Raw genomic sequence first — 16,553 nt, forward strand, 5'->3', positions numbered from 1 at the left:
AGTGTGTAGCTTATCTTTTCATTCTCTTAACAGTGTCTTTCACAAAGGAAAAATTTTTATTGATAATTTTGGTGAAGTCTAGTTTATCATATTTTTCTTTTATGGAAGAAAAATGGGCTTTTAGTGTCATATCTAAAATCTCTTTATTGACATCAGGTTTTAAAAACTGTAAACCTTCCCTGTTTTCATCTTGTTTATTGACAACTTACATGCTCAGTTATGAAGATTTTAATATTAAGGATTTTTACATTAACTTTAACATTAAGGATTTTTACTTTCCTTGAACTTTGATTGGAAAATAGTTTACCGGAGAGTAGTGCTATAATAATTGGTAAAATTTGAAGTGAGAAAAGCAACTTTAGGAAACATTTATTGAGTATACAAAGGTAACTTGCTGTGATAGTTTCTTTTATTCTCCTTTAGATTTTGAGATTTTAATAATGTAGAAAGTATTTCTTACTTTCAACATATTACTTTCATAAGAACTTATTAGAAAGTTGAATGTCTAAAATTTTTCCCATTGACTTATCTATCTTATCTGGAGTTCTTTTACTCCAGAGTACTAAAAAAATGTTGTAAAATATCTAATTATGGTTTGTGCAGGTGCTGCTTCTTGGGTCCTGACTACCTGGCTGGCAAGTGATTAACTAGCCCAAATATTCCTGCCAACCAGTGACCCCTGCAGCTCTGCAGGGAAAAGAGAGAGAGGAGCTGAGATGCAGGTGATAGAGTGGGAGGGAGGTTGAGTTTGGTAAGTGGATGCTTGCCTATGTGAGCTGGACGCTTTGAGATACCTCTTCTTCTTGCCAGAGTTTGTGTGTGTATATGAAATGCAGTTTAAAGGTGTCAGTATACTTATATGAAAGTATGGATTTTATGAAGGTGAAATGTCTGAAAGTCAGGATTGCATGCATTACACTGATGGATGTACCATTTGGTTAACCTAATCACCACAGTGGGAAATGTTCAGTATAGTGTAGCCTTACATTTCTGTATATCTTATTTTTTCTCTTTCACATTTGGAAAGTCTCTTTTTTTCTTGACATGCTTTTTAAAATATTCTTTTCCATTATGGCTTATCACAGGATATTGAATATAGTTCCCTATAATATACAGTAGGACCTTTTTGTTTATGCATCCTATATGTACTAGTTTGCATCTGCTAATCCTAGACTCCCAGTCCTTCTCTCCCTCACCTCCCTCGCCCTTGGCAACCACAAGTGTGTTCTCTCTGTCTGTGAGTCTGTTTCTGTTTTGTAGATAGGTTCGTTTGTGTGCCATATTTTAGATTCCATATATAAGTGATATCACATGGTATTTGTCTTTCTCTTTCTGACTTACTTTATTTAGTATGATAATCTCCAGTTGCATCCATGTTGCTGCAACTGGCATTGTTTTGTTCTTTTTTATGGCTGAGTAATATTCCATTGTATATATATACCACATCTTCTTTATCCATTCCTCTGTTGGTGGACATTTAGGTTGCTTCCATGTCCTGGCTGTTGTAAATAGTGCTGCAGTGAACATTGGGGTGCATGTATCTTTTTGAATTATGGTTTTCTCTGGGTATATGCCCAGGAATGGGATTGCTGGATCATATGCTAGTTCTATTTTTAGTTTTCTTTTTTTTTTAATGTTTATTTTTTTTCTTATTAGTCATCCATTTTATACATATTAGTGTATATATGTCAATCCCAATCTCCCAATTCACCCCACCACAACCCCCACCCCCGCTGCTTCCCCCTTGGTGTCCATACGTTCTCTACTTCTGTGTCTCAGTTTCTGCTCTGCAAACCAGTTCATCTGTACCATTTTCTAGGTTCCACATATATGCGTTAATATACGATATTTGTTTTTCTCTTTATGACTTACTTCACTCTGTATGACAGTCTCTAGATGCATCCACATCTCTACAAATGACCCAGTTTTGTTCCTTTTTATGGCTGAGTAGTATTCCATTGTATATATGTACCACAACTTCTTTATCCATTTGTCTGTCGATGGGCATTTAGGTTGCTTCCATGACCTGGCTATTGTAAATAGTGCTGCAGTGAACGTTGGGGTGCATGTGTCTTTTGGAATTATGGTTTTCTCTGGGTATATGCCCACTAGTGGGACTGCTGGGTCATATGGTAATTCTATTTTTAGTTTTTTAAGGAACCTCCATACTGTTCTTCATAGTGGCTATATCAATTTATATTCCCACCAACAGTGCAAGAGGGTTCCCTTTTCTCCACACCCTCTCCAGCATTTGTTGTTTGTAGATTTTCTGATGATGCCCATTCTAACTGGTGTGAGGTGATACCTCATTGTAGTTTTGATCTGCATTTCTCTAATAATTAGTGGTGTTGAGCAGCTTTTTATCTGCTTCTTGGCCATCTGTATGTCTTCTACGGAGAAATGTCTATTTAGGTCTTCTGCCCATTTTTCGATTGGGTTGTTTGTTTCTTTAGTACTGAGCTGCATGAGCTGTTTATATATTTTGGAGATTAATCCTTTGTCCGTTGATTCATTTGCAAGTATTTTCTCCTATTCTGAGGGTTGTCTTTTCATGTTGTTTATGGTTTCCTTTGCTGTGCAAAAGCTTTGAAGTTTCATTAGGTCCCACTTGTATATTTTTGTTTTTATTTCCATTACTCTAGGAGGTGGATCAAAAAAGATCTTGATGTGATTTATGTCAAAGAGTGTTCTGCCTATGTTTTCCTCTAAGACTTTTATAGTGCCCAGTCTTACATTTATGTCTCTAATACATTTTGAGTTTATTTTTGTGTATGGTGGTAGGGAGTGTTCTAATTTCATTCTTTGACATGTAGCTGTCCAGTTTTCCCAGCACCACTTATTGAAGAGACTGTCTTTTCTCCATTGTATATCCTTGCTTCCTTTGTCATAGCATAGTTGACCATAGGTACGTGGGTTTATCTCTGGGCTTTCTATCCTGTTCCATTGATCTGTATTTCTGTTTTTGTGCCAGTACCATATTGTCTTGATTACTGTAGCTTTGTAGTATAGTCTGAAGTCAGGGAGTCTGATTCCTCCAGCTCCGTTTTTTTCCCTCAAGACTGCTTTGGCTATTCGGGGTCTGTCGTGTCTCCATACAAATATTAAGATTTTTTGTTGTAGTTCTGTAAAAAATGCCATTGATAATTTGATAGGGATTGCATTGAATCTGTAGATTGCTTTGGGTAGTATAGTCATTTTCACAATATTGATTCTTCCCATCCAAGAACATGGTATATCTCTCCATCTGTTGGTATCATCTTTAATTTTCATCAGTGTCTTATAGTTTTCTGCATACAGGTCTTTTGTTTCCCTAAGTAGGTTTATTCCTAGGTATTGTATTGTTTTTGTTGCAGTGGTAAATGGGAGTGTTTCCTTAATTTCTCTTTCAGATTTTTCATCATTAGTGTATAGGAGTGCAAGAGATTTCTGTGCATTAATTTTGTATCCTGCAACTTTACCAAATTCATTGATAAGCTCTAGTAGTTTTCTGGTGGCATCTTTAGGATTCTCTATGTATACTATCATGTCGTCTGCAAACAGTGACAGTTTTACTTTTTCTTTTTCAATTTGTTTTCCTTTTATTTCTTTCTCTTCTCTGATTGCCATGGCTAGGACTTCCAAAACTATGTTGAATAATAGTGGTGAGAGTGGTCCTTTTCTTGTTCCTGCTTTTAGAGGAAATGCTTTTAGTTTTTCACCATTGAGAATGATGTTTGCTGTGGGTTTGTCATATATGGCCTTTATTATGTTGCGGCAAGTTCCCTCTATGCCCATTTTCTGGAGAGTTTTTATCATAAGTGGGTGTTGAATTTTGTCAAAAGCTTTTTCTGCGTCTGTTGAGATGATCATATGGTTTTTATTCTTCAGTTTGTTAATATGGTGTATCACACTGAGTGATTTGTGTATATTGAAGAATCCTTGCATCTCTGGGATAAATCCCATTTGATCATGGTGTATGAGCCTTTTAATGTGTTGCTGGATTCTGTTTTTTTTTTTTTTTTTTGCGGTAGATACACGGGCCTCTCACTGTTGTGACCTCTCCCATTGCGGAGCACAGGCTCTGGACGTGCAGGCCCAGTGGCCATGGCTCACGGGCCTAGCCGCCCCGTGGCATGTGGGATCTTCCCGGACCGGGGAAGGAACCCGTGTGCCCTGCATCGGCAGGTGGACTCTCAACCACTGCGCCACCAGGGAAGCCCTTGTCGAGGATTTTTGCATCAATATTCATCAGTGATATTGTTCTGTAATTATCTTTCTTTGTAGTATCTTTGTCTGGTTTTTGTGTCAGGGTGATGGTGGCCTCATAGAATGAGTTTGGGAGTTTTCCTTCCTCTGCAGTTCTTTGGAAGAGTTTGAGAAGGATGGGTGTTAGCTCTTCTCTAAATGTTTGATAGAATTCTCCTGGTAAGCCATCTGGTCCTGGACTTTTCTTTTTTGGAAGATTTTTAATCACAGTTTCAATTTCATTACTTGTGATTGGTCTGTTCATATATTCTGTTTCTTCCTGGTTCAGTCTTGGAAGGTTATACCTTTCTAAGAATTTGTCCATTTCTTCCAGGTTGTTCATTTTATTGGCATAGAGTTGCTTGTAATAGTCTCTTATGATGCTTTGTATTTCTGCTGTGTCTGTTGTAACTTCTCCTTTTTCATTTCTAATTTTATTGATTTGAGTGCTCTCCCTCTTTTTCTTGATGAGTCTCGCTAATGGTTTATCAATATTGTTTATCTTATCAAAGAAGCTGCTTTTAGTTTTATTGGTCTTTGCTATTGTTTTCTTTGTTTCTGTTTCATTTATTTCTGCTCTGATCTTTATGATTTCTTTCTTTCTGCTAACTTTGGGTTTTGTTTGTTCTTCTTTCTCTAGTTCCTTTAGTTGTAAGGTTAGATTGTTTATTTGAGATTTTTCTTGTTTATTGAGGTAGGCTTGTATAGCTATAAACTTCCCTCTTAGAACTGGTTTTGCTGCATCCCATAGGTTTTGGATGATCATGTTTTCATTGTCATTTGTCTCTAGGAATTTTCTGATTTCCTCTTTGATTTCTTCAGTGATCGCTTGGTTATTTAGTAACATATTGTTTAGCCTCCATGTGTTTGTGTTCTTAATGTTTTTTTCCCTGTAATTCATTTCTAATCTCATAGCATTGCGGTCAGAAAAGATGCTTGATATGATTTCAGTTTTCCTAAATTTACTGAGGCTTGATTTGTGACCCATGATGTGATCTATCCTGGAGAATGTTCCATTTGCACTTGAGAGGAAAGTGTAATCTGTTTTTGGAATCTCCTATAAATATCAATTAAATCTATCTGGTCTATTGTGTCTTTTAAAGCTTGTGTTTCCTTATTTATTTTCTGTTTGGATGAGCTGTCCATTGGTGTAAGTGAGGTGTTCAAGTCCCCCACTATTCTTGTGTTACTGTCCATTTCCTCTTTTAGAGCTGTTAGCAGTTGCCTTATGTATTGAGGTGCTCCTATGTTGGGTGCATATATATTTATAATTGTTTTATTTTCTTCTTGGATTGATCCCTTGATCATTACGTAGTGTCCTTTCTGGCTCGTGTGACATTCTTTATTTTAAAGTGTATTTTATCTCATATGAGTATTGCTACTCCAGCCTTCTTTTGATTTTAATTTGCATTGAATGTCTTTTTTCATCCCCTCACTTTCAATCTGTATGTGTCCCTAGGTCTGAAGTGGGTCTCTTGTAGATAGCATATATATGGGGCTTGTTTTTGTATCCATTCAGCAAGCTTGTGTCTTTTGGTTGGAGCATTTAATCCATTCAAATTTAAGGTAATTAACGATATGTATGTTCCTATGACCATTTTCTTAAGTGTTTTGGGTTTGTTTTTGTAGGTCCTTTTCTTCTCTTGTGTTTCTCACTTAGAGAAGTTCCTTTAGCATTTATTTTAGAGCTGGTTTGGTGGTTCTGAATTCTCTTAGCTGTTGCTTGTCTGTAAAGCTTTTGATTTCTCCATCGAACCTGAATGAGATCCTTGCTGGGTAGAGTAATCTTGGTTGTAGTTTCTTCCCTTTCATCACTTTATTATGCCATTCCCTTCTGGCTTGTGGAGTTTCTGTTGAGAAATCAGCTGTTAACCTTATGGGAGTTCCCTTATATGTTATTTGTCGTTTTTCCCTTGCTGCTTTCAATAATTTTTCTTTGTCTTTACTTTTTGCCAATTTGATTACTATGTGTCTTGGCTTGTTTCTCCTTGGGTTTATTCTGTATGGGACTCTCTGCGCTTCCTGGACTTGGGTGCATATTTCCTTTCCCATGTTAGGGAAGTTTTCAAGTATAATCTCTTCAGATATTTTCTCAGGTTCTTTCTCTCTCTGTACTCCTTCTGGGAATCCTATAATGCGAATGTTGTTGCGTTTAATGTTGTCCCAGAGGTCTCTTAGGCTGTCTTCATTTCTTTTCATTCTTTTTTCTTTATTCTGTTCCTCAGCAGTGAATTCCACCATTGTGTCTTCCAGGTCACTTATCCGTTCTTCTGCCTCAGTTATTCTGGTATTAATTCCTTCCAGTGTATTTTTCATTTCAGTTATTTTATTGTTCATCTCTGTTTGTTTGTTCTTTAATTATTCTAGGTCTTTGTTAAACATTTTTTGTATCTTCTCCATCTTTGCCTCCATTCTTTTTCCGAGGTCCTAGATCATCTTCACTCATTATTCTGAATTCTTTTTCTGGAAGATTGCCTATCTCTACTTCATTTAGTTGTTTTTCTGGGGTTTTTTCTTGTTCCTTCATCTGGTACATAGCCCTTTGCGTTTTCATCTTATCTGTCTTTCTGTGAATGTGGTTTTTGTTCCACAGGCTGCAGGATTGTAGTTTTTCTTGCTTCTGCTGTTTGCCCTCTGGTCAATGAGGCTATCTAAGAGGCTTGTGGAAGTTTCCTCTATTTTTATATTTTTAAGGATCCTCTATATTGTTCTCCACAGTGGCTGTATCAATTTACATTCCCACCAACATGGTAAGAGGGTTTCATTTTCTCTGTACCCTCTCCAGCATTTGTTATTTGTAGACTTTTTACTGATGGACATTCTGACTGGTGTGAGGTGGTACCTCATTATAGTTCTGATTTGCATTCCTCTAATAATTAATGATGTTGAGCATCTTTTCACATGCCCACTGGCCATTTGTATGTCCTCTTTGGAGAAATGTCTATTAAGGTCTTTTTGCCCATTTTTCAATTGGGTTGTTTGTTCTTTTTGTTGTTGAGTTGTATGAGCTGTTTGTATATTTTGGAGATTAAGCCCTTGTCTGTCGCATCATTTGCAAATATTTTCCCCCATTCTGTAGGTTGACTTTTAATTTTTTTCATGGTTTCTTTTGCTGTGCAAAAGTTTGATTAGGTCCCATTTGTTTAATTTTGTTTTTATTTTTATTGCCTTGGGAGACTGACCTAAGAAAACATTGGTACAATTTATGTCAGAGAATGTTTTGCCTGTGCTCTCTTCTAGGAGTTCTATGGTGTCAGGTCTTATGTTTAAATCTTCAAGCCATTTTGAGTTTGTTTTTTGCATGGTGTGAGGTTTATTTTGGTTTATGTTGTGCATGTTCTGACTTCATTGATTTACATGCAGCTGGCCAACTTTCCCAGCACCACTTGCTGAAGAGAGCGTCTTTTTCCCATTTTATATTCTTGCCTCCTTTGTCGAAGATTAATTGGCCATAGGTGTGTGGGTTTATTTCTGGGCTGTCTATTTTTTTCCATTGATCCATATGTCTGTTTTTGTACCAGTACCACACTATTTTGATTACTGTAGCTTTGTAGTATTGTCTGAAGTCTGGAAGAGTTATGCCTCCTGCTTTGTTTATTTTTTTCCTCAGGATTGCTTTGGCAATTCTGGGTCTTCTATGGTTCCATATAAATTTTTGGATTATTTGTTCTAGTTCTGTGAAAAATGTCTTGGGTATTTTGATAGGGATCACATTAAATCTGTAGATTGCTTTGGGTAGCATTGCCATTTTAACAATATTAATTTTTCCAATCCAAAAGCATTGGATATCTTTCCATTTCTTTGAATCCTCTTTAATTTCCTTCATTAATGTTTTATAGTTCTCAAGTATGTCTTTTACCGCCTTGGTCAGGTTTATTCCTAGGTGTGGAAAGTTATATCTTTGAGAAATGAAAAGAGTGGGCATGTCTCTCTTTTTTCGTTGTGTTTGATTATTTGTATCTTGACACTTCAGTTTTTTTTTCAATATGTTACTTTTGTTAATATTTTATCCTCTTAGATCTGCTATTACCCTAAACTAGCAGCTGAATAGTAATAGTGAAGTGGCCATCAGAAGACTTGATTATAATAGATTGCTCATAAAAGTAGCTTTTTAAAATTTATATTTAACTGATTTCCATTTGTTTCTAAAGGGACTTATTTTGTGATCATTTTTGGTAGGAAATACAATAGCTAGATTTGAATAAATTTTGTAGTTTTATTTTTCAGTTGCTATCTCTTAATCTTATGAAGAAGACAATTCTTTTGTGTATGTCTGAATTAAGAGGTTGATTTCAAATCATTCTTATGAGTTATTACGATAATAATTAGATAAAAGAGTGTCTTTCACTTGACTTTTAAGGAAACTAGGTAAAACTTATTAAGAAGTAGATAAAGTAAGTTAGCACTGGAAAGGATTTAGAGGACCTAATGACAGCATGGTTTGTTGTTTATTATGGGCCTTAGTTAGGCCAAGCCACAACATTCATTCTTTTTTTTTTTTTTTTTAAAGATGGGCAAGAAGACTTATCTTAAGGTCGCTTTTCTTTGGTTTATTACTCAACTGGCAAGAAAGCAGTTTATAGCTAGTGCCAGAGCTGGTATTCAGACTCTCTTTTTCGATCCTTCTGATCTGCCAAAGTGCTTCTTCAATGTCTATTTTTTGGTTTACTTGCATTTCTTTGTGAAAGACAAATGGGTTTACCTAACAGGCATTAGGAGTATTACTTGGAATTTTAATCTCTAGGAGGGTAGATCTGTTATGTCCTGGAAAGAGCACTTTGTTGGGAATCACAGAGTTGTGAGATCCAGTCCTGTCTGTTACTGATTAATCTGCTTAGTATTAGTATGCTAATATATGCTTTTGGTCCTTGGTTATCTCATTGTGCCAGACAAGATTGTCTTGTTGATCGAATGAAATAAAGTATTTAATTTCTTAGCACAGAGAGTTAACCTTCAATGTGAGCCCTTATTTGTTTTCCTAAATTCAGAACTTGTCATTGGCATTAACCGAGGCAGATGGACTACAAATGTTGCAGTAACATTTCCCAACTGTGTTTCAAATTTCTGTAGGTGTCGCACTAAATAAATCAAATAATAATAAAAAAACAACCTATGATAAAAATAAAAAGTTGAGTGGATAAATGACCTTGGGGAATACTATATATTTTACTTTTAGAGATTTACTAGGCATAATAGTGTGTTACAGGCCTTGAGAAATTCTGCTGTAAAAAAAAAAAATTTTTTTTTTAAAACAAAGGTAAACTGAGTTGACCATTAAGCCTCCTTTGAGAGCACCGATTATTAAAGAATATCCGTATTCCGTGGGATAGGCTTTTGAAGCACAGCTTTAGCACAATAATTTGCAGGATGACTTGGTGATATAATTCTCTATAGCAAAAGGCTCTTCAAGATATGTATAGTACTTACTGAGCCAGTGGTAGCTAATGCTTGCAGTGGAAATTTATGAACTTTAAATGAAAACAATCACTGCTTTAAATTCTAACTTTTGTGAAATTATAGGCTGAATTCTATGACAAAACATTGAAATTCTCCCAGAAAAAAATTACTAAATGCTAGCAACCTATATCAGGGTGAAATTACAGTATTTTTGTTTTGGAATTGATATTACTTGTTGAGATAATTGCTAATATAGTTTTAAAAGTTATAGAAATCTTGGTCTGAGGGCTCAGTTTTGTTCATTTTCAGTATGATGATATTTTTCTTCAGATTCTGATTTGATATTCTTATTTTTTGTCAATTTGGCAGTCCCGCTGAAGAGAATTATTTAGGTAGAAAGAGTTACTACTAAAGGACATTTGGGCTTAACTCATGTTATCCTAATACATTTGTGTTTTTGGTTTTCATTTCAGAGGACACATTGTTAACTCATTTAAGTGAGATTACACACGTGGGAATACCGAATCCTTATAGTGGGATACCAAGTGGTTGAACTTGGTAATGTATTTGGCAAGTGATTATATTTTTATAATGTGATGTAGGAGTCAGACCCAGTGTTTTCACCACTGTGCTTCAGTACCTAGCAGCAGAATAGGCACTGATATTTGTTGAATGAGTAAGAGAAAGAATAAATAAAACCTAATAGTGAAGGGTGTTGTGGAAGTAAGTAAAGTTAGTTATTGCTAAAAATACTGCAGATGAACGGACGGATGCAGTAGAGTACCACAGAAAGAGCACTGAACCAGGAGTCAGACTCTCGAGTTCTCATTCCAATCTGAAGGTGAATAGCCATGTGACCTTGCACAAGTTTCTGGATCTCTTCCTTGTTGGGTAAAAGGAGGACTCATAATAACCACTTCTGCCTAATTCATAGGTTGCTGAGAGAGTAACATGAAACACTGATATATCAATAAAATGCTTTGCAAATGCAAATGTACAAAGTCAAGGTCCCCCCCCCCCCAACCCCGCCCCGCCACATGCCTAGCACAGTGCCTTGAACAGTATTAGCATGGATATGGACTTTCTCTCTTAATACTAAAAAGGAGGCTAAGAAGCAGAGTTAGGACTGATTCTTGGAGTGATTACAGAGTGTTGAGGGTAGAAGGAGGAAGAAGAACCTACAAAAGAGAAGCAAAAAAACCAAAGAGGAAAGAGGAGAATCAGGCCCTCTACTTTCCAGACATGATTTTCACTAAGCTTTGTTTATGTTGTTTGGGAAAAGGATAATTAATGCTCAGGAAATAGCTTTTGACTTAATTTTCTGAACTATGCCTAAGTAAATTTTCCCCCTTTAATATGAGAAGTATGTGAGGGTGAAGAGAAGTTCCATTTGGGAGCTTAAAAATTAAAGACCTTTGGGACTTCCCTGGTGGTCCAGTGGTTAAGAATCCACCTTCCAGTGCAGGGGATGCAGGTTCGATCCCTGGTCGGGGAACTAAGATCCCACATGCCACGGGGCAACTAAGCCCGCATGCTGCAACTACTGAGCATGTGAGCCACGACTAGATAGCGCATGTGCCACAATTACAGAGCCCACGTGCTCTGGAGCCCATGTGCCACACCTGAGCCGGCGTGCCACTAGAGAAAAGCCCCTGCACTGCAATGAAGAGCCTTCATGCCACAGTGAAAGATCCCGTATGTTGCAACAAAGATCCCATGTTCTGTAACTAAGACCCAACACAGCCAAAAATAAAGTAAATAAATAAATAAATATTAAAAAATAATTTAAGACCTTCACTTAGGTAGTTTGAGTACTTAGGCTTTGATTTTCTGTAATAACCATGAGTAACTTACTGTGAAAACATTGAAGGTCTTAAGTCACTAAACTGTTCTTCTCTGCTTCTGGGATGCCACTGTGGTCTGGACAAGGAGAATTCAGCGAGCATTCAGTATCATGGGAAGCACCTAGGATGAAGCACTTCTTACTCTGTTGCTTAGCACACTACAGTCTTGCGCACCACCAGACTGTGAGCTCTGGGAGGTGTGAAGGCAGGGACTTTTCTTTTGCTCACCATCGTAGCCCTAGCACACAGCAGAAGTATGTGAGCCAGTAAGAGTGTGGGTGAGGAATCATAATCAGATTGGTTATTTCTGATGAAATGGTTTTAAAATTGTGGATATCATTAGGGGATTACTAATGTATTTTTGCTTATTGCAGTACACATATATTTGATTTCTGGAATGGCTTACTTGAGGAAAATCTAAAATGTGATACTTCTGATACATATACCAAACCAGGAAATAATTTCTTTTGTCACAAAAAGATCATTTGCATGTGTAAAAAAAGATTATTTAAAATAGCAAGGTACTTTAGTATATTTATAAAATGATTGAGTTGTAAATTAAGGAAATTAGTAAATTTTCAGAAAGGTACATCTTAGAATGTAAGGAACAGCTGAATAAATCTTACTGCCAGTGATCATATGTTGATTATTTTTGGTGGGTGGATATTAGTGGATTGATTATCTCTAACTTTCTTCTCGTTACCACATTTTACAAAAATATAAGAAAAAATTATAGGAGGCAAAATTAAATCATTTAATTATGTGAAACACACCATACTTTTGGAAAGGTGTGTGTGTTTCCAAAAACTTTTGGAAAGTTTTTTCGGGGAGGGTTGGAATTTGAAAGTAATAGCTAAAATCCAGTATTTGAATAATATATGGTTGTTAGTTACCTTTCTAACCTCTTACTTTAAATCTGTGTTGTTTAGTATGGTAGCCATTAGCCGTATGTGGCTACTTTTATTTAAATTTAATTTAAATGAAATAAAATTAAAAATTAAGTTCTTCAGTTGCAGTAGCCATATTTCAAGTGCTCAGTAGCCACACAGAAGCATGTGGCCAGAGGCTACTGTGTTGAACAGTGCAGATAGGGAACATTTCCTTCCATCATCAGACAAAGTACTATTGGACAGCACTGTTCTAAATTAATGAAAATTGCTAAGAGATTTCACCAAATTTTATATCCTGAAAATTGGAGAATAGAGTGGCAAGAAATTGAAAACCTTTTCTGTTGGCATTCTTTTTTTTAATTTATTTATTTATAAATTTATTTATTTTTGGCTGTGTTGGGTCTTCATTGCTGCGCACGGGGTTTCTCTTGTTGCAGCGAATGGGGGTACTCTTTGTTGCGGTGCGTGGGCTTCTCATTGTGGTGGCTTTTCTTGTGGAGCACGGGCTCTAGGCGTGTGGGCTTCAGTAGTTGTGGCACGCAGGCTCAATATTTGCAGCTCACAGGCTCTAGAGCGCAGGCTCAGTAGTTGGGGCGTACGGGCTTAGTTGCTTCGTGGCATGTGGGATCTTCCCGGACCAGGGTTCGAATCCGTGTCCCCTGCATTGTCAGGCAGATTCTTAACCACTCTGCCACCAGGGAAGTCCCTCTGTTAGCATTCTTGTGTTAAATTCTCTAGTAAGAGAGAGAGGGAGATGACTTTTTAATTATGGAGTTCTTGCTCTGTTCGTATTTGATGTCAATTACAGCCAGGCCAGGCTGGGACTATTATCCCCATTTTACAGAGGAGATCAAACCTAGGGAGTATTATCCTCATTTTACAGAGGAGACCAAACCTGTAAGTGGAGCAACTATAATTTGAACCCAGGTTTGTCTGACTTTAAATAGCATACTTTTTGTTTTGGACCTCAGGAGTAGTGTTGAGTTGATCGTAATCTCCCAGTTCATTGTCACCAGTCATCAAGGACTTTTTCCCTCTCATCCACAGGCAACCATTTTAATATGTTTGATGTATCTTTTTGTTTGTTTCTGCAGAATACATACTGTAGCATCAAATTCATGATTTTTACATTTGCGTAGAGGGTATTATGTATCTAATGTGAGATTTTCCTACTCTACAATGCTGTTTGATGATTTAAGTACCCAGCCTTCTTCTTTTTTGTAAATTTTGTGAGGAATTCTTTGTAAATGTTGTTAGACTTTTTGGCTTTTTGTAAATGGTGTTAGACTTTTTGGCTTGCTCAGGGAATATTGATAGGATTATTTGTCCCCGAATGATGTATATAATTCTTAAAATTTAATCCTTGAATATTTACTGAATATTTACCACAAGTCAACTACTGGCCAGGGGAGTATAGCAGTGAACAAAACAGACAAAAGTCCTTGCCTACACACAGGTTACAAAATAGATAACAAGTAAAATACATAGCATAATATTTTGAGAACCATAAATCAGGGGAAAAGGATAGAGAATGCCAGGTGTGAGTAGAGCTGTATTTTAAATAGGAAGGACAGAAAAGTCCTTGCTGAGAAATTGACATTTGGGTAAAGATTTGAAAGAGATGAAGGAACAACCCATGAAAATACTGAGGGGAAAAGCATTTCAGGCAAAGGGAACAGTGAGCATGGTAGCCCTCAGGTAGGGGTGGGGATGCACTTGATAAATTTGACCTCCTGGAAAAGAGATCTGTGTGGGTGGAAAGATGGGGTGGGGGTCCAAGAGGTAATGGGGTTAGGTCCTAGGGCCTTGCAGGATAGTAAGGGATGATGCCAGGTGCCAATCACACCTTAAAGGCCAATATGCAGTCAGTCTTAGGAATTTAAATTTGAATTTAACTGTAAAATGCAGCTCGCAAGCGACCCTAAAGCTCCTTGCATTCCAGCTTGTCCAGCATTCCTTCTCTTGTGTCTGGAATCCTCTCCTCCCCCTCATCCTTCATCTTTGATGTTTTCCCTGACCTTTTCTGTCTGTTTTATTTGCACCCGCATCCCTGTTCCTATCTCAGTCTGTACTTACAGAATGGCCATCTTATCATGTTTACTGTTTTATGCCTTCAGCCAGGAGCTCCTTAAGGATGAGGATGATGTATATAATTTTTTATGGGTTACTTTTGTTTTCTTCTTCACCAGTAGGAGGTCAGTGATTACTTCTAACAGATAGTGGTGTATGGGAGCATTGTGGTTGCTGTTTTTTTTTTAACTTGAAATTTTTATTGAGCTAATTGTAGATTCATATACAGTTGTAAGAAATAATACAGAAAAAAAGACAAAAAACGAAAAATTAAAAAAAGAAAAAAGAAAAAAAGCAGTGCTATCCTTTTGTATACTTTGTCCAGGTGCAGCTGCTTTTTATGCTTCTGATTTATATGTAGGCTGGAAAGGGGGATAGACAAGCTGTTAGAATTATGTCAAGTAAGAGGGAAAGCATGAGGCATTCTCTTGTGAATGTAATAATACATGAACTTTAGCATGTGGACTTTATTTTAGTTGCCTTTTTGCTTAATTTTTTAGTATGTGTTTCAGATACCGAAGTTATTATATAACTGACTTCTGTGTAAGTGATATGATATAGTATTTCTTTTTCTTTAAGCAAATTGAATTTTTCATACAAATTCTGTTGAAAGTAATGAAATGATTTATGTGTATGCTTTGTTTTAGGTTGTTTCACGAAGAAATCCAGAGGATGTCCAGGAGGTAACATGTTTATCCATATGAAAATTTTATTTTATGTATTTGACAAAAATTTAATTAAATGCTTTATTGAGGAAACAATTATTTGTATGTCAGTTTTTGTATTTGTATGTTTATCTGGAGATTGTCTGCAATTCATTAAACAATAGCTGAAGTATCTTATTTCAGACTTATTAAATACATGTTAAGTTTCAGTAGGTGTTAAGTTATATAAATAAGAATTTCAGGAATTATAGTGCCGTTTAATAATGTGATAATTTTTCTGATAACTACCACTCATAAGATTTCAGTATCAGTTAAGGGCCCCTCTTTACCTATTTCAAAATCATGATGCCTGTTTGGTTAAAAAAAAAAAAAAAAAAAAAAAGTATTTGGTAACTAGTACTAATTTTAAAGATCATAATAATAAATTATGTGTTTCCGTTTACTTTCATTTTTATACTGAGTTGGCACGTTAGAAAACTGCTTTGGGTGTAGATGTTTCTTTTTAAAATTTTGTAGTTCTTTTACAGACTATTTCCCTCTTTCTGAAATAACAGCTTGTTATATTTTTGCTTAAAACTGTGGAATTCTCTATTTATAATTACTTTATCCTTGTTATATATCCTTTAGGAATCCTAACTGTGAGGAGTTAGCTTTTTTTTTTAACATTTTAAAATTTACTTTCATTTTGGTCCTTGCTTATTTACAGTAGGATTAGAAGAGCATATATATATATATATATATTTTTTTTCCTACTAAAGTGTTTAAAACAGATGTTGTAAATTCGCAGTCTTGATTCTGCAAGTTATTTTTTTAATTGCATTTTAATGTCTTCAGGTGGGCTATATGCTATCTATTTAGCCACAAGCCCCACTACTCCTTACTGTACATACCTAGCTTGATTCATAGATTTAAGTTGATTGTTTGCTGCCGGTTGGTTTGAATTTGTGACACATATTTAGATAATATTTTAACTTTTATATATTACCGTTACTTGCTATATCTGATCTGATATTTGTTTTTGTCCTGTTCTTAAAAAGAGTTCAATAAAAGACACATTTTAAAATGATTTCATACTTTTTCCTTAGGGGTTTTAAGATATCTCACCCCACCCCCCACCTATAGCCAGGAAGAGAATATTGTAATATTGTTATTTAGGAAGAAAAGGCTATATCTATATCTATGTCTAGATCTGTATCTATATATCTCTATCCTTTCAAAATGGCAGTGAAAATAACTTGTACCTTTGATGATAAAGTACTGTTTTTACTTAAGTGTCAGTTGATTAGTATGAACTATTCCTTAGAATTCTATTAATTATGTTGAATTAATAGTCAATACCAGGCTATTCTGCTTTTGAAAATTTACAACTCTGTTAGAATTGAAAATGGGTTGTGTTTCTGTGCTGTAGTGATTGCTGTGCTGTAGTTTGTGATTGCTGTGCTGTAGTTTGTAGCTTGATGTTC

General features: G+C 36.0%; 1 protein-coding gene across 5 annotated transcripts in view; it reads left to right on the top strand.

Annotated features, from left to right (window-relative positions):
- Positions 1–16,553, top strand: part of RPS6KC1 (ribosomal protein S6 kinase C1) — a 217,607-nt gene that overhangs the window by 11,049 nt on the left and 190,005 nt on the right. For all 5 annotated transcript variants that reach the window (XM_019918312.3, XM_019918311.3, XM_019918315.3 and 2 more), the window contains exon 2: positions 15,073–15,108. In XM_019918312.3, the coding sequence (XP_019773871.1) occupies positions 15,073–15,108 (36 nt within the window). The remainder of the gene's footprint in view (positions 1–15,072; positions 15,109–16,553) is intronic.

The sequence above is a fragment of the Tursiops truncatus genome, chromosome 1, assembly GCF_011762595.2.
Source record: "Tursiops truncatus isolate mTurTru1 chromosome 1, mTurTru1.mat.Y, whole genome shotgun sequence".
Classification (NCBI taxonomy): domain Eukaryota; kingdom Metazoa; phylum Chordata; class Mammalia; order Artiodactyla; family Delphinidae; genus Tursiops; species Tursiops truncatus.